This window comes from Saccoglossus kowalevskii, chromosome 20 (genome assembly GCF_978046115.1).
Source record: "Saccoglossus kowalevskii chromosome 20, keSacKowa6.1, whole genome shotgun sequence".
In the NCBI taxonomy this organism is placed as follows: Eukaryota; Metazoa; Hemichordata; class Enteropneusta; family Harrimaniidae; genus Saccoglossus; species Saccoglossus kowalevskii.
In genome coordinates, this window is record NC_140660.1 from 14,709,305 (window position 1) to 14,733,286 (window position 23,982).

A 23,982-nucleotide genomic window follows, 5' to 3' on the forward strand; every position below is an offset into this window, starting at 1 on the left:
AGAAAAAAGTGCAGAAAAGGCGAGAAAGTCTGGTGGTGGAAAGGTTTACAGAATGGTGTTGCAATAGCCGAACAGCATACAAGTTTTGTTTTCAGTGAGGAAATGTCTGAGTGTCTGAAACTCCACTCCACATATTTATTTTGCGATGGAATTAAGGTGTTGTTTTCGCCTCGTAGCTACACTTGCTTTCACTACCGTCCCTCAAAGGGACGGTGCTTTCACCACTTGTACAATTGAGCCGTTCATTGTGTACTTGTCCGGGAGTCACGTGCAATACCGTATCGCGTGAACAATGGTCTATTGTACTGTTCCTTCCAGCCTAATCTGTTCAGTTCGTCGAACATCTACAAAATACCTATTAACTTCAGGGTGACGATTGTGCTATTTTTCCGACGCGGGTCGAGGTGGCATGACAATGGGGTGACGGCGCTTGCATTTATTTTCACTTTTTGGATATATTGTGCAACTTGAATTTAAAGCGGGTGAGTGGTCACCTGCGCATGCGTCAGATGGTCACAGGGTGTCATTGTTTACTAACAAGCGTCTATCCATGAGCCCTTGCGTTTTTAGCGTGTGTTGTTATCGTCGCATGGGACTCAAATCCCACGCGTGCGCAGGTGACGACCCCCCCCCCGCTTTAACTGGGTTTTATGTTCACGAACTTCGCACAAAATGTCCTATTGTTATTTTACATGTTCAGATGGATTTAATTTAATTTAGCGGATTTTACCTATCTGCAACGGAAAATAGCGAAATTAAAAAGTGTTTACAGTAGTGTTCCGTGAGAACTGAAATATATATATGGCATACGTAAAGCTGTGATGAATAGAGATATTTCACCCAATCATGTCTTAGCGGTGAATTCTCGCAAAACAACGTGCTTCTCGCGGGAAAAGTACATTAGCTCCTATTCACGTGTATTATAGCGAAAATACGTGTTTTTTTCTCGAAGGTGAGTGCATTAGCATGAGTCGTGTGAATTATCGTGTGAGAATGTGTATTTTTCCGGGGTGCATTAACTCGACTAAATTGTTACCTCCATTGTTCGACAAGACAAGGAACATTGAACGCCTCGCCGGCAGACCTACATTGTGATGGATTGCACCTGGTAGCACTCAGGCAGTGTGGTCTCCATAGACACGATATCCTCGGGGGCGGAGCTACATCACCGGAGAACGTTCCACGTTGCTAAGATGCGCACCTCGTACCATGTTTTTCCATGGGCTCTCCGCAGCTGCTGTGGAATGCCGGTCGAAAAGCTGGTGAATATAGCTAAAGTCGAGGAAGCAAAACAAACTCAACTTTGAAGCAATTCTGAACAACCATACCAAAATACAGCAGTTTTCTGGGAGTTTTCGGCCTTTGTTTTACAAATTAACCGAACTTCGAGTTACCGGCAACATAGATTTTTTTTTTATTTTGCTTAACGTTTTATGTTTCCCGTAACGGGAAGTTCGGTTAACTTTCAATTACAGTTCGAGTTACTAAATGCGGACGTTCAACAAAAACAAAAATGTATAATGCCCGTAATTTGAAGTTCTGTTAACTGTTAATTGAAAATTGAGTTACAATTCCGGCATGGCTTCTCAAAAGTGAGCGTACACGTGGTTACTCGGATATAGGAGTGGTCATTTTTAACTCAAAGTTTTTGTAAATCAATGTCCGATTAAGCATCTTCATTAAACAATTAAGCATCTCCATGAATAGACTACTGTAAAATACTTTATTTTAGCTGGAATTAATTTTGGCTCAAAAGGCATGTTTTGTATGGAATTTATTTTCACTGATTTTTGACGAGTTGAATGTAAAATATAGGAACAACAGTATATTCGCTGGATTTAATTTTCACGGAATCATTCCTTCAGCGAAAATAAATTCCAAGGGAAAATAAAGTATTCTACAGTATTTGCGAAATCCAATGCACGCGAATACTCGCACGAACAACATTTTCAGAAATTTTGTTTTTGTCGTTGAGGCGACGTTTTCTATTTAAAGCGGGAGGGTCGTCACCTGCGCACGCGCGGGAATTGAGTCCCAAGCGACGATGAAAACACGCGCTAAAAACGCAAAGGCTCATGGGTAAACGCTTGTTTGTAAACAATGACACGCTATGGTCATCTGACGCATGCGCATGTGACGACTCTCCCGCTTCAAGACCTTTGTCATATTGAAGTCGTACAAACAGCAACATATATATATCATTAGTAACATTTTATTCCAAACATATTTTGATATTTTACAACACATTTTGTTCCTATATTTAATTTTTTTGGCGGGAAAATATTGAACAGTCGTACAATTGTATTGTGAACGATATGTGTGTCATGACGTCAAGAATGCATAATATTCTGAACGATGAGACATTAGCGATTTCTCCCCAGAATGTTTTGTTGCCATGACAATTACAATTGTTATCATCTTGTTAATAATCCCAGAAAGCCCCCCCCCCATAGTACCTACATACCAAGTATGAAAGCAATTGAGCCGTTAGAAGTCGAAAATAGCATTTTTTCATCAAAAATTACAAAAATATTTGCTAAAAATAAAGAATTGAAGACATCATCATGAAATTAACAAATGTCCATCCATTGTACCTACTTACCAAGTACTAAAGAAATTAACCTAATAATTTTCAAGAAAAAATCGAAAAATTAATTGTTGACGGAAGACAGAGGGCGGAAAATCACCTACACGAACAGCTCCCAGAAACGCCGAATTAAACCGAGGCATGCCGAGGAACACCATCGAACGTTGAATAACGAAAAAGATGATATAAACGTAAAATATAACGCAATGACCAAATATAGTAATACCGTCTGATCCCCACAGATCTATTTAGAATCATGCAGCTTATTGCCGTGTTTTATTCAAGTGCATTCAAATTTACGCAAACCGGAAGAAGGTACTGGAAATGACGTTTGTTTTGGCTGCGTCTAGTTTACACACACTTCAAACACAACGTTTCAGATGGGTAACCTCACAGTACTAGAGCGCTATGATTTGTGAACAATATTTCCATTGGCATGACGACAACGTTAGATCAACATAATAGCCTGAGTGCGCAATAGCACCAAACAAAAACGGTAAGTATAGCGCCCTCTACGCCACCCATATCACAAGTTCCAAGTTGTGTTCATTGCTAAAGGCTTTTATAAAATAAAGCCGAGTGAATATGCAATTTCAACCATCGAATGTGAATTTAAAACCTGGTGAATATCTTTGCAAAAAATTAAAATTCAGTGAATATCTCTCTCTCTCTCTAACGTTACATGTTGCCCGTAACTCGAGTTACTAAATTTGAACGTTAAACAAAACAAAAAATCTATGTTGCCCGTAAGTTTGGATTAAAGTTCGAGTTAATAAATGTGGACGTTCACCAACAACAAAAATGAATGTTGCCCGTAACTCGAATGAGTTTTGTTAATTGAACAACAAATTACAATTTTGTGTGGTTTCGCAAAAGTGGACGTGGTTTCTAAAATATGGGGGCTGTAACTCAATGTTTTCTGTACTCTGTTTCAGTAACTTGAACTACACGTTAACCAATGTGAAGTTCAGAGAGAATAAACGCAATTATTATGCATTTCTGTATAATTTGACAAAAGATTGGCACTTAACACTTCTTGCTCTGTCCCATGGTTTGATCCATTATGTTGCAAGCCTACAAATTTTATGTTTTAATCCAACATTATTTTCATTATAAAATGCACAACTACAGCTCTTTCGATATCAGTATCATCCACACCTCTTTTGTTGTAGACGTAATCTACATAATTAGATACAATGTATCAACATAAAAGTGTGAACTGTCTTGGTTGCAATGCGGATCATGTTGTTGAAAGAGCTGTAGATGTTCGTTCTTCTTCTTCTGAACACTTTGATTTTTCTGCAAAATGTGTGGATCTTTGAATCAACACTCGTTCTCTTTCGATGTACTGGTCTGTGTTACATTTTCGGATGACGTCTGCACAAAAACAGAATCAATATTTTAGAATATCACGTTGGTTATTTGTGTTACATATCTGTGTGACTCAAATGGGAATAGAGGGCGCTTTGTACATACTGGGGCACAGTGGGTAGCATCGAAACAAAAACGCGTGTCTTCATTTCCGGTTTGCTATGTTGTTTATTCATCAATAATACTAGTAATGTGCTTCACGCATAGATCGGTCAACTGAGCTCCCGTCCACTGCGATATCTCGCTCAATGCGTGAAAGGCTCGGATTGGACGTCTGCCACGAAAATCGAACGATTTGATTTTGATTTTTCAAAAAGAAAAATATAGCTTTGAGATATTCTTACTTCAAAAAACTTGACCCTCGTGAAATATGAGGCAGGAAATACCGAAAAAAAATACTTTCCCATTTGTCGAATTTCGCAGGATGTTTTGACGCCACGGCGCTGTGACTTTTGTTTGTCCTGTTTTACGTTAATTTTCACGCATAACGCGGGATCTCGCAGTAAACGGAAAAAAGGTGAAACTGGTGTCAATAAAACTATTAACCCTAAAAAGCAGCGAATTGTTGATAGAAAACGAATAATCTGAAGCTACAACATTAATGTATAGAGCTTTTCTGTAAATTGCACCCTCTTTCGACGTATCGCATCTGACAGGATATGTAAATACTAGTATGCCACTTTTCCGGATGTAGCGAGCCTCCTGCTTTTGTTATAGCGACAACTACAGACACCGTGACGTCAGCGTCAGGCTGCTGACATTCGGTAAAACGTTTATTAGTGCATACACAAATGCAATATCACGCGTGTAAGCTGCACACCATATCCAGTATGCGGTAAAAAAAAAAAAAAAAATCTGGGCGGACGAATGATGGACGACCTGACCTGCATTAAACGACCCGCGTTTCATCCAATTAGGCCATAGAAGCGCCAGAGGGCGCTAGATATAAAAAGGGATGCTTAATACGATACAAAAGCTAATTGAGAAACTTAGAGAATATTAAATATATATTAAATGAATATATCATCATATAGTACACCACGATTGGTCTGGTTAATCATTATGTAACTCGTATGTAGCCGGCGCAGAATTCCGTGTCTCTGATTGGCTGCCGGATTACATAGATGATAAACCTGGTGTGGCATCTCAATATCAACACGTGACTTTTTGTGTCATGAATATTCATCACTAAACCAAATTGAACGTGCCTGTATTGGCGTATTATATTTTTAAATAGTTTTATTTTTTATTCATGTGTAGTACGTTACCATAGGCACACGCATTCACATAGGTAAGCCACATCCACATCTACTATTCGTAGAATTCGTATAATTTTCAGACTGGACGAGCGCCCGCAAGAGGTAGACATACTCACCAGGTCGCTGTAAACTTTGTTTTCAAACGCCACTTGCATGGGGTCCATGTCAACGTAGTCGTTTTCTATTATCTGCTTCTTACAGACTCTTTTTCGTCTTCGTGTACCACAAAGAATATAAAAACATATAATTATGCATTTATTTTATCACATTTATTTTAAAATCGAACGTAGTTCTACCAAATTCAAACTTTGCCTTTAAAGGCGGTGGTCGTCGCGCTGCGCATGTGCGACATTTGTACTGATAACATAGAATTCCCACAATCCAATGCGCTCTTCTAATGGCAATCACAAGTATGAGGTTTGACCTGCGCTAATTTCCGCCGGATTTCTTCGATACCTTTTAATCACCTAATAAAATACCTAATAAAAGCTTGGTCGTCTCAGTTTGTACTCGTTGATCTGAACAGTCAAAGTCATCATCTTTATTTGAGGCCCATATATCTCGCGCATGCGTTGCGCGACGATTACCTCCCTTTAAGTTATTAAGCATGTTACTGCGCGTTCATATACAGCACATTCCATTTATTGAAATATATACAATCGAAAACAAAATTGTCACGCTGGAAGGTTTGTTAACGTTTTAACGGTGTTAAAATGTATATCACAAACAATATACTTTTTTTTATCAAAATTTCATCATAAAACCAATGCAACATTACAAAATTTAATCGTTTTCCATATTATTTCGGACTCTATTTCCTCGAGAATAATGTTCGCTTCCCTAATGGAATTGACCCATATTAAAGCATGTGGCAAACGACCATAGCGTGTCAGTGTTTACAATGATTCGTTTTTTAAAGCGGGGGGAGTCGTCACCTGCGCATGCGACAGATGACCATAGCGTGTCACTGTTTACAAACAAGCGTCTTCCCATGAGCCTTTGCGTTTTAACGTGTGTTGTTATCGTCGCTTGGGACTCAATTCCCGCGCGTGCGCAGGTGACGACCCTCCCGCTTTAAAGCAAGCTCACGTGTGTATTTTCGCGTCCACAAAATTAGCATACGAGACGCGCGCAATGATATAACTGTATTCGGTGTTATTTCGGTAATAGTTCTACTTTCAACACTACACCGTTTCACTTTTTCGGAATGTGGAAATATGCATGTTATAAATATATAATCCCGCAATATTTTCTCCTACGCTGAAGTCAGCGGAGAATCGTTATTTCTGCCAGAGTAGTCGGCAGCTCGGATTCAAACAACACTTTGACGCTGAGCCCTCATATCTGCCGAAGTCCACCTAAGAGGAAATATCGTGAGATTATAAATAAATAATCTATTGTTATGAATATGGTTCACGAACCACTCTCGAGAGTATGCAAATATTGTCATGTAATTATAAACATTCCATAATAAAACCTGCATGTGCGCCCTCGTGCGATTCTTGTTTCTGTCAACGTAGACAAATGTGATTATTTATAAGAATAACATCACTGTACCTGTAAACCAAAACTGCAGCTACTATGACAATTAGTATGCAGATTAAGATGATGATTACGATAAGAATGATGTACCAATTAGCAGATAATTGTCCCTGAAAAAAATATCAAAAATCGGCATCAAGCAAAGACATGGCAAATATTACTATAATTGGTACTCATACTCATCCAAAATATGAACGAAACCTTTCAAAGACCTTCATACCACGTGATATTAGGCCCAGTACTTCATCAGATCCTCCATTTTGCAAATGTTAACCTAAAGTGTGTTTTTTACGTGTTTAAAGCGTGAATACAGCAGTTATGATAGTTATATATATATATATATATATATATATATATATATATATAATCTGCGTACTAAATGAAGATTTAAATCATTTAATTATTAGCTCCAATAGTTAAATTAAAAGTTGAAAACACATGAAAAAAATATATAGTTGCTCTTATTACTCATTGGTTAATACCAAATGGTTGAACGTGCAAAGGATCAGGATCAGCCGCGCATTATATCAAATAATTGGACGTGTCAGATTCTCTCATTACTAATAGTATGACAAAGAACCCGGATGAGCAATACATTATATCAAATTGTTGGACGTGCCAGATTCTCTCAATACTAATAGTATGACAAAGGACCCGGATGAGCTGTGCATTATTTCAAATGGTTGGGGTGCCAGATTCTCTCATTACTAATAGTGTGAAATAGGACCCGGATGAGCCGTGTAATCTATCACATTTTTGGAAGTGCAAGATTTCATACCTTTATTAATGATAGACTGTAAAACCCAGATGAACTGTAGACAAGGTGTCTGGCTCGGATTATAAATTATAACAAGTGATATAACCCGGATGAGCCACGCACACTCACCCTATCATCGTCATCTTCATTTACCGGGTCGGTGACCGGTTCCGCCTCTCCTTCGTACAACTTGTACCCAATCCTGTGTTCCATTGTGTCTTGTGGGAACGTGGACAATAGTTCGCTGATCTTGGCAGCAGATATGTACCCGTCGTCATAGAGAACTATGAACGTAAGTTTTGTCAGTTCAGTTCTACAATAAAGAGGACTTGTTTTAAATAGACAGAGGAGGGCGCACTGTGAATTCAATGTACGATACACCGCTAGAGTTGGGAAATGCGTAAACAATCAATGAGCGACGCGTTCATGACGCGCACGTGTAAGCTTTTCGTGTGTCGCGTTGAAACCGATCAACTTGAACAATTAACGGCTTTATAGCGCATGTGACCCCTTGTAAACTCATTCCTCGGGGAACCCTTTCACTGCCACGGGCCACTACTGCCACGTCACTCGGGGCACCCCAGGGTGGCAACGCGAACGCACTCCTGGCCTGATTCAGACTAACCTTGTTTCATCGGCGATGTAGCGTACGTCCTCCATAACCGTGACTACGACGTCATCTTCGTCGGCCTGCAATGCTGTTATGAGGGTGATGCCCATGTCGTTCTCAAAACCATCCACATCCGTGACGTCACCGATGAGCATCACCGAATATCCATAATATGGCAATTCTGCAATATGAAGAGTTACGCGTTACCAGTAAACGTGTCAATCTAATTTGTATATACAATGCCTGTCACGTGGGTTCCACGAACATTGAACATTGAGTCGACATTGAACTTTTAGTCCTTGATTATGCAATAATGATTATACAGCACAACGCCAAACAGCGCATGTCCGGTGACGGGTTTAATCGCAATAAGAATGATAACGCAATTAGTATACCCGTAATTCATTGTTCTCAAACTTAAACTGGGGACCAAGAGGAAGGGCCATGCCCTACAAACTCCTTTACAGTTGCAAGAATCCCCTCATTACTGCCTCAAAACTTCTTGTCGCTACGCCGCTTGCCGCCATTTTGTTTTCAAAGGAAACTGCAATGTAGTGTGGGTAAAATTGTCTACAACGAATCTCGCCATGCTCATGGCGACGTCTACTGTAAAAGGCTCAATTATTCACTGGGTTTTAATTTTGCTTATTTCGCTGACTGGAAAATATGCTAAATTAAAACCCAGTGAATTTGTAAAAATTAGCATAGAACACATTATCTAAATGGCAAAACCGTGAATTTAAAACCCACTGAAATGGTAAATCAGTAAAAATTAAACCCAGTGAAAATTAGTCATTTTACGTTATGTCGCCATTATACTTTTGATGCGTGTGTATACCTACCATATTGGCATGACTCCCCAAAGTAGTTGTCATAGCAACCGCATCTAAAAAAAAACACAATAACTGTTATACATATGTTTGCTATGTCAGCATTTTTATATGGATACCATACCCATTTTTTTTCCTCGCTTCTTTTAACCTACTTAACACTAAAACAAACATTTGACACAATTACTAAAAGAAATCTTCAGAAAATTTCAGGATTCTTTTAGTGCCAAAATAACAAAATGTTCAGTATGATGCTCAGTTTTATTCACTTTTCCATAATTTCCTTTTTTTAATTTCGACCAAATTGACATCATTTCTGACTTTTCTATTTTACATGATAATTTGGGAAGGGTCTGGGAATAAAAAAAAGGTTGATTTTGTGGACTTTATTTTGCATCATCAACGAACATTTTGACTAATTTCACCATATTTATTATTAGCAGTCTGAAACTGTATTATACATATAAAACATGCCAAGGCACGTGACCTTTATGAGTTATTCCGGGGTCATGTCACGTGTCACTTGGAGGTCGCGTGTAAGTCGTATCGGGTTTTGGATAGATACCCGCAAAACATACCACTACACCCTATAAAGTAAATGTCAAACGAAATGAAATATTATGTAGTGAGTCATAAAAACGAAACAGATAAAAAATATATATATATTCTGGAATTTCCAGATTGCTCTGAAGATTACATTTTTACATAGACGCATGTGAAAAGTCAATATGCAAATTTTGTCCGAGTTCGTCAAATCAAATCGACCATCTTTATACTAGTAATTCTATTATATAGGTATTGATGACCTAAAATACGTCTATATATCTTATCATATAGAGGAGCGCTCTTAAATGAAATTGCACGGCCGAGGTCTCGCGAAGATCGAGTGCATCATGGTCAATTCATTCCGGTCGATTGCGTGCACTGTTCCTTGGCCTGGGTATCTTCCTATTGTGTCATGGTTTCTCTTCACAATATTACGGAGAGGACTTTCGGACCGACGAAACAACAAGAAAGTAACCAGCCGAACTGGTCTATGTAGCCATGGTGTTTTCAACAGCGAACGCGACGACGGGAATATCATGAAACCAAGTCGCGTGATACTCTCGTTCTCAACGAGAATTCGGCGTCCGGTTACGTCTAACTTCTATTGCCGGGTGAATATTCGATTTTAATAACCGTGGAACTCGATTAAGTAAGTATGAGCAGCGTTAAAAAGAACCGAAAATTAATTATGTAATCTAATTAATTAATTACCATACTAATGGGCACGCCCCAAAATATGCCAAAATCAGCCAAAATCAGCCGGTGAGGTAACATTCTTGATTGACGTGCATCCCATTTTTTTTGGACGCAAACCTCAAAAGCTTAACTAATGCGCGCGATGCCTACGTTGTTATGACAATGGCGCTTTTAATCAGACCCATAATCAAGGCGTAGTGCCATGACTCTAAGCATGAATCGCTGTATTATGATAGTACCTAACTGTGTCATCTTTATTCACGCATGCGCCGTTTATGCACGGCGTTCCATCACAGAGTTCAATGGGTGTCATGCAACCATCTCCTATGAAACCTTCTTTGCATTCACATTTGTAACCGCCTCGTAGATTCACGCATGCTCTGTTTCCTTTGCAAGGATTACCCATAATGCATTCATCAACGTCGTCTGCGCATGTCAGTCCAGTGAATCCTTGTACGCATGTGCAATTGAAAGCGTTGATGGCATCCATGCAGTCACCGCCATTTTGACAGGGTGATGATTGGCACTCGTCGATTTCAAATTCACACTGGTTTCCATAGTAACCCAAGTAGCATGAACAATTATATCCACCGACTTCGTCCAGGCAGTTGCCATGAATACAGGGGGAAGATTCACACTCATCCAATTCAGTATCACAGTTAACACCTATAATATTACAAAAACGTGACACGGTTTACAATATTAATAAATAATGAGACTGGCTTCCTGCCTAGGGATTACTGGTTAAGACTGGCTTCCTGCCTAGGGGCTAATGGTTTGAACTACCTAGCAGCTAATAGGGTTAATGGTTCAGACAGGCTGTCAGTCTAAGTTAAGAATAATTACCAGCTTAGGTGGCTCCTGATTGAGCCTCAAACTCGGTTTCGTGCTAGATATTACTGAAGCTAACTATAGATGTTCCATGCATTATGACTAATTTAAAAAAATATAATCAGGGGTGCTATATTTCTAACTAATGTTACTATTGATGACATCACATGGAAAACAACATATGATTGGGGTTCATATAAAAGTAATATAGCTTCATCTGAATGGGATTCTACTGTTATAGCACCATCTGAGAATCCAATGTTGTCTTTGATCACTCTTTCGGTCATTGTTGCCTAGACAAAATAGATCAGTGAGTTTACCACATATAACATACTGTAAAATGCTTTATTCTAGCTGGAAGTGTTTTGGGTGTTTTGTATGGAATTTATTTTCACTGATTTCTGACGAGTTGAATGTGAAATATAAGAAAAAAAAGGTATATTTGCTGGATCATTCCCTCAGCGAAAATAGCGAAAATGAATTCCAAGCGAAAATAAAGTATTTCACAGTATTTCATAATACAGCGACAAATGCCATGAAAGCATTGCAGCTACATAAAGAAAAAGACATACATGAACCTACCTGCGTAACCACGTCGACAAATGCAAACATATTGATTGACGTCATCAATGCATGTGCCATGTACACATGGATTGCTGACGCATTCATTTGTGTTGATGTCACAGTTCACGCCTTCATAGCCGTCGTCGCAAATGCACGAGAGACTGGAACTGTTCCTCTCACATGCCCCATGTGTGCAGTTAATCTCCTCACACTGATTACACAGAGTACCAATGTATCCATCCGCACACAAGCAAGTAAATCTGTTGATGTAATCAGTGCAGTTACCATGGTTACAAGGTGACGATGCACATTCGTCTATTTCTACGCTGCAATTGTCCCCGGTGTACCCAGGGATGCATTCACAATGATAGCTGTCTATCAGGTCTACGCATGTGCCGTTGACACATGGGTTGGAAAGACATTCATCGATGTTAATGTCACATAAATCACCAGTAAAACCATTGAAGCAATCACACTGGAACTCATCGATTCCATCAATACAGGTTCCATTGTTACAAGGAGATGCAAAGCATTCATCTATGTCGATTTCACACATGCTCCCATCATACCCTGGGGTGCAATCACATGTAAATCCATCAATGGCATCGCTACAGTTGCCATGGAGACACGGGTCAGATAAACATTCATCTAATTCGTATTTGCAGTCTCGCCCATAGAATCCACTATTGCAATTACATGTGTAGTTAGCAACGCCATCTGTGCAGTTGCCATAGTGACAAGGTGACGACTCACAATCATCAATGTTTATCTCGCAATGGTTACCCGTAAATCCTTGCACGCACCTACATTCGTAGCCTGCCGGGAAATCGCGACATACTCCATTATTCAAACAAGGTGAACTTAGACACTCATCAATTTCCAGCTCGCAGTAGTTGCCATGGTAACCTTCTGCACACGCGCAGTTATACCCGGCGCTGAGAGGTACACATGTCGAATTATTGGTGCAGTTGTTGATGTAGCAGTTATCCTTCAGGAGTTCGCATTCGTCGCCATAGTATTCTGGAAGACACATGCACTTGAAGGAATCGATCTGAAAGAGAAAATGATAATCAACATTGTGATCGGTATATGACCAAGGCTGTAAATTCAGTTTCTATAGATTTCGAACTAAATGAGAAACTAACAAGCATATCCTAGTGTACGTTCCTGAATCTAAAATTGCAAATGGCTACTGTGATCTCGCAAAGAGCGAGAAAGTCAGGAGACTTGACTGTGCCCCTCAAATAGCGTTTTACTCTGAAAATGACATGCTTCCATAAAGATAAAAAAATATGAAAATATGACTCCCTCACTTTCATCGAGATCTCAACGGCCATTTTCCTTTTTTCCCTCTTTTCATCACAAATTCACAAGTCCCGCTTATAGTCTGAACTTTCCTTCCGAAGATTGAGACAAATATAGCGAAATCTTTTGAGTAAAAACTGAAAATTAACTGAAATTTTGTCTGTTGGCTCCAAAATATGGAAGAATCTAAGAAACAGTGCAGAAACATTTGGACGAGAAGGTCTGGTGGTGAAAATCTTAGGTCAACTAGTTCATTAGAGACGCACCTGATCTATACATGTTGCATTGTTATAACATGGGTTACCATAGCAATCGTCTATATCAACTGTACAATTTTCTCCTTCATATCCAGGGGCGCATACACATGTATAGGTGTTAATTTCATCAATACAGATGGCGCCATTCATACATGGCGACAGTGCACAATCATTTATATTAATTTCACAGAGGTCACCCTCGAACCCAAGTACGCATGCGCAGGTGAATGAGTTTACTCCATCAATGCACGTGGCGTTGTTCTCACAGACATCTGCCATGCAGTCGTCGATGTTGACTTGACAGGTATCGCCCTGGAATCCCAGTGAACACAGACAGTTAAAGTTGTCTATCTCATCCTGGCATGTGCCGCCATTTTGACATGGCAGACTGGCGCATTCATCCACGTCAATTTGGCAGTTGACGCCATCGATACCAGGCAGGCATGTGCAGTTGTAATAGTCGATCTCGTGGTGGCACGTACCATTGTTTTGACAGGGGTTGCTGCTGCATTCATCGACATCATTCTCACAGAGTTGTCCCTCATAACCTAATCGACACAAGCATGTGTACCCATCAACTTCATCAAGGCACGTTCCGTCATTCTCACATGGGTTGCTTTCACATTCATCTATATTTATTTCACAGTTAACGCCTTTAAATCCTGACGCACATGCGCAAGTATAACCCGCGATAGCGTCAATGCATAGTCCGCCATTTTGGCATGGTTGACTTTCACACTCATCAATCTCCGTTTGGCATCTGTCTCCTTGGTAACCGTCGATGCAAACACATTCATATCTGTTCACGTGATCGATGCATGTACCATCATGTTGGCATGGTGAACTGGCACACTCATTTATTTCAATCTCACAGTTGACACCTTCAACGAAAGTGATAAATAACCATTACACCAAAGAGCAGTATCAGTTGAGTTGAAAATATAACAATGAGTTAAAAAAAACGTCACAGTCCCCGTCATTTAATTATAAAATACTCATGTTAAAATAATACATGGAACATCTGCAAACAGTTGAATTAATCTAGTATTGTACTGATAACTAAAAAGTTCCATTGATCCAGGTTCAAAATTTCAGAGTACACAATTTCAACCAAATTATGGCTCATACATGTATACATGCTCAAGAAACTGCATTCATAAATCTCAGTAAACTTTGATGTACATTTAATAACAAGTTGACTTATTTGTTAATTCAAGTCTTTGTATATTACCAGGACCTGGGTTTGTTTCAGTATCACCACTATAATTTCCATCAAAATGTAGCCCTGACACCCCTCTACAGTTTCCACTGAGATCCGTAATGGTACACCCATTTATCCACTAGCCCTGACAACTGAAAGTTATATTTAGACCACATGTGTCATGGCGTACTGAAAACCCTAGCATTACAATATAAGCTACTTATTTATTCTGAGCATGCTCAGTTGTTCTCTCAGTGTTGTTGGAAGAGGTAATTTTGGATGAAAATCATGAAAAAGACCCACTTAGAATGTTAAGATCTGGAAAAAAAATTACGTGTATATTCAACAGAGACTTGTTTATGAACCTGCCAAGTTTCATCGATATATGCTGCAAAAATTCTGAGAAACTGTTAGAGATGTAAAGGAAAGTGGGCGGATGGAAACCGGAAATAAGTAACTATATTCCCCTTTTAAGGCTGCGCCTGAAACAGGGCCTAATAAACGCAGAATAAAATTGTCCTTTTACCAAATACCAGCAGATTGACATGTTTGTATTTGCCGCTATGACAAAAGCAGACGTCTTTCTGCACCTCAGTCTACTACATCCGGGTAAGTGGTATATTGGAAGTCTTGGGGCAGTGTGTATACGTGGACCGGGTTTGCAATTCCAAATGAATTTTGTATATGAATGCCTACTTCATGCTGCATCTTTAAAACCATGCCTGGTATGACAGAATCACCTACCTGTATATCCATCGGCGCACTGACATTGATATCGGTCAACGAAATCTTCACATGTCCCGCCATGTTGGCACGGTGTACTTGAACACTCGTTGATGTTCACATGGCATGATTGGCCCGTCCACCCATCGTGACATATTTTGGCACCGTTATTTGTGTTGCATTCGTAGTGTCCCGTACTGTCGTCATGCGGTTCACAGAACACACTGCAGCTTGTACCATAATAGTTTTCATCACAGTAAGCTTTGAGCTGGATATCCATGCTGGAATTATAGCGCACCATTAGAATGATTTACATGGGTGAAGAAAATGTTGTTCAAATTGACCATCTTGAATATGGTTAAATCTCTTAAAAAACATAATTGTTATGATATAATGTCGAACTTCCCCCGTATCATTCATTTAAGTCATTATAGAAGCGCTTCGTCGATAGAGGGCATCTTACACGAAGTAATTATTGGTAGGGATTATTTGACAGGGGTAGATTAAAATATAAAAGCATATAAATGATGTAGCAAGGTCAGGATTTGTTTTACATTGTTTTTAGGTAGCCTTCAATTTACTGGGGAGTCACATATTACTTGCTTAGTAAACATGTAATGGTTAGATTTGAAATCTGAATTTGAAAACTCCAAATTACTTGTACATATGTGAAGGATTGAGCTATAATTGTGTTTTTACACCGAAATCAGCAAATTTCGTTAGGCAAAATTGAGTCAATATATTTAATATATTTGATACGTCAACAAACAAGCTCCTCCCTGATTGGCCAGTTTGGCGGGTTTGGTAGCTGTCTGCACCTAGCGTTGATACTTACGTTGAGCTTGTCCGTGCACCGCTAATAGTATAATCAGTCCATGTTGCTTGGTTACCGGTACGAGCTGGTGTCAGACTAGCCGTTAGATCGTAGTTGTCTATCTTGTCATCGCCGCCCACGTCATCAACGTCGTAAGCCGCAGATTTGAAACGTATACTGCCCTGGGAGAACAGATAGAAAATATGATTGAGAAGTTAAAGCAGAGGGGGGTCGTAGCCTGCGCATGCGCGGGAATTGAATCCCAATCGAGGGTAACAACGCACGTTAGAAACGCAAAGGCTCATGGGTAGACGCTTGTTTGTAAACAACTACACGCTATGGCCTTTTGCCGCATGCGCAGGTGGCGACTACCCCGCTCCCTCACACAAGATACAATCTTTTGTTTTGTTATAGCCTTGGTACAAGAAAACGCGCATTACATAACTTAATTAAATATTGGGTATACATGTTATTATATGATTTCCATTTCACGCAAATGTCATTGGTGCCTTATGAACGTTAGCAGTATTCTGCGACTCAATGACGTTTATCTTGACCATATTCACTTGTACAGACAATTTTTATACAGCAAATACTTATTTAAGGTGACGGGTAGCGAACAGTTATTCAAGATGGCGGGCATCGTCTCGTCAAAAAAAAAATCCGGCTTCTTTGTGCCACCTGGTTTCTACCACAAGAAAGCCGCGCTAAAATACGCCAACATCTGAGCTGATTATCGGCGCCCTTGTTCTAAAACTAATGCTGGTTGGTCATTTTCTTATGACACTTTCTCATGAATATTCAAATATAATCCTGATCGCTGTATGTTTTGATAGTAGCCGAAAAAATAATACTCTGACGTGTGAAAATAGAACATCATCAAAGTTGGACTGCATGTTCTTATTAACGCGGGGGAGTCGTCACCTGCGCATGCGTCAGATTGCCATAGCGTGTCATTGTTTACAAACTAGCGTCTACCCATGAGCCTTTGCGGTCTTAGCATGTGTTGTTATCGTCGCCTGGGACTCAATTCCCGCGCGTGCGCAGGTGAAGACCCTCCCGCTTTAAACCGATGAGGTATGTGATTGGTTGTAACTACAAAGAGAATGCGTGAGGAAAATGCGCTGACGTTGGACACAAACGACCATATACAATATATTAAAGGGCTGTGGTCTTCCTGTTCGATGAGGCCGGGACTCCTTGCGACGCACACAACGCGTGTGACAGACATTGTTTGTTTACATGAAATTCGAACACGCGCTGCGCTTTAAAACGCTACAGGCGTCACACCGCGTCGTGTTCGTTATGGGACCCATAGCAACGTGTACAACGCGTGTGGAATTTGAATACGCGCTGTGTGACGACTGTAGCGCTGTAAAATCACGAGAAGAACGAGAAGAGAACGAATTAGGAAACACAATCGTTTTTTTTTTGTTTTTTTTTGTTGCATTACGAATATCTTGGTTTGAAACCTTTCAATTTGGACTTGGATGTTTGCCGTGAACTCGTACATTAATCTGTAATGAGCTAAGCAACAACAATTACCAGTAACATAGTGGTTGCTGCACTGAACTCACGAACGGAAGTTCTAATCCCACCTAGAGTTGAACACCAAAAAGTGTCGACCCCTATCCCGGGTGAGTGTGCCATTTATTCACAAATAAATGCATAAAGGTCACATGTGCTTGTGTTCGGCAAGACCTTGTTGACGCCAAGATAGGATATAACAATATAATGATTCCAAATGAAAGAGCTCCACAAATTGTAGGAGAATGTAATTTACAGATTTTTTATATCACATTTCATTTTCTAGATATTCAAATTTGCATCAGTATTATGTAGTCCGCCATTTTGATTCTCAAGCAAAGAATTCTGGGTAAAGTGTGACATCATATCCACTGTTGTTGAAAATTGAGAAAATACTTTCATCTATAACTTCAAGTTGAACTTCTCATTGGTTGAATGTTCAGAACATGGTACCGGTTCCAAACATGCATAAAAAATAGGAACCCGGCTCACTTAACACGAGTTATGCTTCTGATTGTGTGTAAAAACCGACGTAACTGCTTGCCCTGAGAAAACTGACTTTGGGAACGAGGTTTAGTTCAACTTACCGTCCATGTTGACAACAGTGTTGAGAAGGGTTGCTCTTTGTTGTTAGGTATGACGTCAGGGAAATCAAACGAATTTTTATTGTTGTAAACCGTACTGCTAGTGATCTTCAATTCACAATCCGAAAAGTCTCCAGAGCTGGAACTGAAAAAGCAAATCAGAGTACCAGTTAAAGCGGGGAGGCTCATGGGTAGACGCTTGTTTGTAAACAACGACACGCTATGACCATCTGACGCATGCGCAGATGACGACTCCCCCGCTGTAAATGTTTCCAAATTCACCGTCTGTAGGATATAATCAGATTCATCGCAGGATTTACAAAAATTACAAAATGCTTTCATGAATATAGTTTGAACAGTGTGCATATTATGGAAGTTTAATTCACAGTTATCTAATAAGTTGAATAAAACACGCCAAAATCATGGTATGTGCATGACTTTCTATGAATGAATTGAACTGTTTTTTTCGATCTAATGTATTTTTGAAGCCACATTGCATTAATAAATACGTATTTATCTGAACACATGTCTTCTTTAAAATGTTTAAAAGTCACATAATATACATTATTATACATCTGTCACCGTAACGCCATAAGTTACAGCGTGCCGTAATTTTGCGGTATTTTACGGTGTATTTTCATACTACCATATTAGGAAATGCGAATTCCAAGTATGGAACGATTACGCGCGTAAGCGTCCTCTAATAATAAAAACAAACATGGCTGCCACCAGGATTCGACCGGACTCCATACAAAGAAGTTCGCTGATTCTGTTCTAAACTTTTTGGATTTCGGTATTCCCATGATGTATCCTTGGAAGGAAAAGATGTATAATAATAAGGTTATTACGAAGATAGCTCAAAGTATGCACTCAGACAGTACGCTGTCGCATCGACTTCCGCTACGCGTCGGTCGATACTGCCGCTGTATGTACTGTCTTCGTGCATACTTTGAGGTATCCTCGTAATAACCTTATATGACTACTGACATATTTTTTGCACAAGTGAATTTTAGACTTTGTAATGAAGTAAGTCGATTTGCATATAAATTAGAAGGTGCAACATTAATAGAGGGCGCTTTTTTATTTTCACAAAACACAGTCATTACACTATGAATAGAATGAGACAGAGCGATTTTTCTGAACAGGCGACCCAAGCAGAACAGATCACACAGTCGTTCAAGATAAAAAGCCTCATCGATCACCAAACCATGCAATTGAGGCATTACTAGCTGAAAAAAAGATGAGTTTGTTGCAACCAGGACAGGGAGTGGCAAATCAGGAAAATGTGCAACAGTTCAACTCTTGAATGATCAGTCAAGTAGAGAGAGTTTGTGAGATTTTCTTTCAGAGTTAACTGTTTTATCATTTTGTAAAAACATGGTCGACATAAATATTGTCGCTTTGCTGACGATGTATGCCACAAACAGCCTGCAACGTTGGCATAGAAACCTAAACACACGGTGACGATGAGAATTTTGAAGTAACCCATCGTCCGAATCGTACGATCCCGTGTCTTCGATCTATATGCCTCCACACGATACCGTGCGGGATCGCATAGGCTAATTGCGTATCTTAAGCAGTCAGATCTGATTGGGCGCGCCTCGAAACAAGGCGCCCAATCAGCTTGGACGTACCAAATTATAAAACAAAATTCCACTTCCTGTTTTTGTCGCTCTGAAGACATCCTTCCCACACAAAACTGTGTCGATTGCCTGTACCTGATGAGGTTTGAGGGCAACTTTCGCAATTTTATCATCACAAATATCACGATTCATGGGCGCCGCTATTTTGTTTAAAATGAAACGCCAAAGAGGGATTTGTAATACGCAAACTGATTGGACAACGATTAGCCGCAACTGACTACTGGGGGCGCTGTTAGAATACGCATATTTGATGGTCGTTCTGCCAAGGTCTGTTTAGAGGCTTTGCCGAATAAACTTAGACCTTGGCTAGCGAAGATGGAAGTAACCGTGCTGCACGTTGTTCTTTAGCTTACCGCGCAATGTTACACGACGTGTGATTGGGCGCCTTTCCAACAGGCGCATCCAATCAAACTTGGCCATTTGCGTAAAATACGCGTTTACCCAGGTTGATCTCGCACGGGTCGGTGGAGTCGGCAATAAATCGGCACCAACAAACCGTGCGATTCGGACGATGACTCTTCCCTGCCGTCTTTGATGATTCGGGCATAGGAAAAAAGCAGGAAAAGTACCATTGTCACTGTGTTTTTTTTAATTTATACTCATATCTACATATCAGTTTACTGAACCTGTCGCGAAGAGCATATAGGGGATTTTCCGTACAATTGCGAGATCTCGCGAGATGTATGAAAAACGCGCGTCGAACGTCTGCCGCAAAAATCGAACGATTTGATTTTAAACTAGAATTTCTTTATTTCGTAACTCACATCGACCGGCCGATCTTCGACAGAGGAATATTGCTTCCGAATACCCTCACTTAATCGAAATTGCCTATCATCAAATGTGGACAGCACATTATTAAGCATGGAAATGTCCCCGAAATACTTTCGCGTTTGTCGAATCCCACGCGATGTTTGACGCCACTACGACGCTATGACCTTTGTTTGTCCTGTTTTTACGTTCGATTTCACGCATAACGCGTGATTCTGGCAGTGAACGGAAAATGGTCTATTACAAACATATAGTAGTTCTTATTATTAACAGTAGTAATTTGTTCATTCTGCGTTATTTTAACCACAGGAAGGTTTTGCAATGAAGTCGACAACAACAACAACTACGTCAACCACAACCTTCATCATACCTTGACCCTTATCATTCAAGGATAACACCGACAAGGTAATAAAAATCTACTTACGATCCTGGTGGCGCGAGACAGAACGTTACTCTGACGTCACAGGAACCCCCAAACGGGTCGCAATTACCACCACCAGATATCTGCCTTTGTGAGTTGGCATAGTGATCCAATCGTAGCATCACGATGGTGTCACCTCTCACAGGAAGCAAACATTGTAGCTATATAAAAACAGAAAGAAAAAAATAAATATATTCACCCACACATTTTTTCACACTTACTGTGTGGCCACTTCAGTACTGTTGATTTCTTAAAGAGCGGTGGTCGTCGCGCAGCGCTTGTTCGAATGTCACAAACAGTGTATTTTACACGCGTTGTATACGTCGCTATGACGCGGCACGACGACCACCGCCCTTTATTTGAAAGGACGTGTCTCAACGAAACGAAAAGTTGCTCACTGACTTTAGATAAGAAGTCATTGCCGTAAACGGTGGACTTGTTCCTTTTCTCTTGAAGCAGATCAGGTGTCTACCATTTAAAATTGAGGGGGGTATTTTCATATGCACATGTACGCAAAACATTACTTTTACACTTTCTTACTCAATACACGGGTACATGAATTTCCGTACTTGAATCAACCAACTAACTATATATTTGTTAACAAATGACTCTTCGACGTCCCCCCCCCGTGTACTTCAACATGTAGACCCTTATATGCTTCATGGTGGAATTTCATTCACTATTTACGGCAAATAATTAGACGAGCTGTTGTCTATTATCTTGAAACATTGTCAAATCTACGCATGCCTGTCTGCGCATGCGAGTTCCCATGGTCACGTTCTGAAGCCATGGTGACAGCCAATCAGTGATGACAGAATTCTGTGTCGTCTAACATATTTGCGTTAGTGATACACCAGACCCGGCGTTTTTGAGTACACTGGGAAGGATACTCTGAATGACTAGATTCCAGGCTAGGCAATTATTTGCTGAATTTGCTTTCCAAATTTAATGTTTTGCTTACTATTTACCTATCCCCGTTGTGTCATTCCCATACCACCTGCAAATCGCATTAGAACATCTTACCACCAAGTAAACTCATTGGAAGTTGGTCATTACTCACATATAATATCCCCAAATGAAATCAAAACTAATAATGAAAAATTTCAATTTATAATGACAATAACAGACAAAACCTCAATTAAGCACGTTGCACAATTTATCTCCATGACATTTCAACAACGAACAAAAAACATGTTATTATTATTATCTACTATGGGGCAATTATTTAAATTCAAACCAAAGGAAAGTATTCATGTTTAATTTTTCCCCACCTAAGTAATAGCCCCGGGGCTTCGTTTCGAGTAATCTCTGTCGAAGCTCGGATTTAAGTTATGAGAGACCGCCTACTCTTACCGTGTAAGCAAACTCGTCCGATTGAACTTGATCCAAACAGTTTCGGAGTGGCGCTGTGAATATAATGAGAAATAATTGCTACAACTTACCGTCACGATCCCTGCTATTAAAAATAGATTTGTAGCAGCAGCTGTCGATAACGCCATATTGTGGACGAGACTGATTATCTGCTACCCAGGGTCAAAGTTCAAATTATTACGCGTCCTTCACTCAGATGTATCGACTTTCAATCGCCAAATGACTTCTCACATCGGAATCGCGGAAATGTCGACTTGGAACTGGGCGGCAAATCCTGTTGTTGTTCAAATCCTAGATAGAAGTACAGTTGTAAACAGGTTAACTTTTTCACCACCATTTCCCTGTTTTCATCACAAATTCACAAAATAATCCTGTTTGTAGTCTGCACTTTTCCTCAGACGATTTGTACAAAAATAACCAAATTTTTTGATTAAAAACTGAAAATTGACTCAAATTTTGTCAGTTGGCTCCAAAATCATGGTTCATTTCCAGAAATCTTTCAGAATATTTAAGAAAATGTACAGAAAAATTTGGGCGGGAAAATCTGGTGATGAAAATGTTAATACTCCTTATGTGAATGGATTTTTATTCTGGACTAATGTGTCTTGAATTTTCTTGAAATCAGAACGACAGTTTAATAATTCAACATTGTGCTTAGTTCTTCTTTGGCGTAATTTTATTTTTCGCGCCATAATTTCAGTGCAACATTTTTGAAAGTATTCGTTAATGTTGGATCAATTGGACAAAATTGGTCGCCATTTTGGAAAAACAAAATGTAACAAAGTATGCTATTTCGGTTGTGAAATGTGACACAAGCTGACTTTGACGTTCAAAGGGCTTTTAATATAATATTGCGCCGATAGCCTTCTATGGTTGTTAGAATGATGAGCAATGGTTAACAGTTCGTTCATTTCCAGTGTGTCATAGCATCACGTGGTGTTTTAGATTTAGTACGTCATCAAATCAGCCATTTTGTTCCTGAAAGCCGAGTTCGTTCCCAATATGTTCATCTAAATAATAGCTGATTTGAAATATCACGAAATTTTATTATCGCTTGGTTCAAACGAACTTCTGACGCAAAATGGCTGCTAAAATCGCGCTGTGAGCGAGAGGACGGTGAGACTTGATTTTGCCCTTGAAGTGTTCCTTTTTTTAGCGTCATCGCGACTACTGTTCTAAATGCCACGATTACATAGGCCTAATTGAACCAATCAGCGAGACTGCCTTATTATCATCGCTTGGGACTCAATTCTCGCGCGTGCGCAGGTGACGACCCTTCTGCTTTAAGCATGTTTTTAGCAATTGCTATAACCTCGGCTCTCTGTCAATAACAAACATAATGTCTCATACAATATTTATTATAAAGTGCGCATGCGTATTACATACACGTGTGTCGTGTGAAACGATTATTTTCACTGACAACTAATTTTTGATGTTTTGAGCATATTCACTTGGTTGTAAGTTCACGAACTGTACTTTGAAACAATGAGTTTTATTGTTATATTGCATGTTCACGTGGATTCAATTCAGCGAATTTTACTTATCGGTGAATTTATAAAAAAAAAAACAGCAAATAAATAGCTATCGCAATAGTTCAGATGCCGGGTGCAACAAATTATGTACTAAATAAAGTAGGGTACATATAGTTTTACAAATTCCTTTAAACATAATCAATAACGACTAGACTCCATACTATGCTTCTTTGGCTAATACAAATCTAACCCATTCAATGATCGTCACGTCTCCGGCCGACAGTGACCCCCCTCCCCGTCCGG

The 23,982-nt window shown here is 39.7% G+C and overlaps 1 protein-coding gene and 1 long non-coding RNA gene across 2 annotated transcripts in view; one reads left to right on the top strand and one right to left on the bottom strand.

Moving 5' to 3' along the window:
* LOC144364563 (uncharacterized) overlaps positions 1–20,998 on the top strand; it is a 32,608-nt gene extending 11,610 nt beyond the window's left edge. The window contains exon 3 of the long non-coding RNA XR_014927983.1: positions 20,725–20,998. This is a non-coding gene — a long non-coding RNA (uncharacterized LOC144364563). The remainder of the gene's footprint in view (positions 1–20,724) is intronic.
* The window catches only part of LOC100371592 (uncharacterized), a 40,051-nt gene continuing 18,261 nt past the window's right edge, over positions 2,193–23,982 (bottom strand). The window contains exons 2-15 of the mRNA XM_085494691.1: positions 22,279–22,498; positions 20,840–20,997; positions 18,008–18,149; positions 15,915–16,075; positions 15,101–15,360; positions 13,165–14,036; positions 11,612–12,644; positions 10,438–10,864; positions 8,969–9,012; positions 8,142–8,307; positions 7,646–7,829; positions 6,775–6,869; positions 5,334–5,430; positions 2,193–3,964 (exon numbers count right to left, since the gene is read on the bottom strand). Coding sequence (XP_085350817.1) covers positions 3,911–3,964; positions 5,334–5,430; positions 6,775–6,869; positions 7,646–7,829; positions 8,142–8,307; positions 8,969–9,012; positions 10,438–10,864; positions 11,612–12,644; positions 13,165–14,036; positions 15,101–15,360; positions 15,915–16,075; positions 18,008–18,149; positions 20,840–20,997; positions 22,279–22,335 — 3,750 coding nt within the window. The 5' untranslated portion in view covers positions 22,336–22,498 and the 3' untranslated portion in view covers positions 2,193–3,910. The remainder of the gene's footprint in view (positions 3,965–5,333; positions 5,431–6,774; positions 6,870–7,645; positions 7,830–8,141; positions 8,308–8,968; positions 9,013–10,437; positions 10,865–11,611; positions 12,645–13,164; positions 14,037–15,100; positions 15,361–15,914; positions 16,076–18,007; positions 18,150–20,839; positions 20,998–22,278; positions 22,499–23,982) is intronic.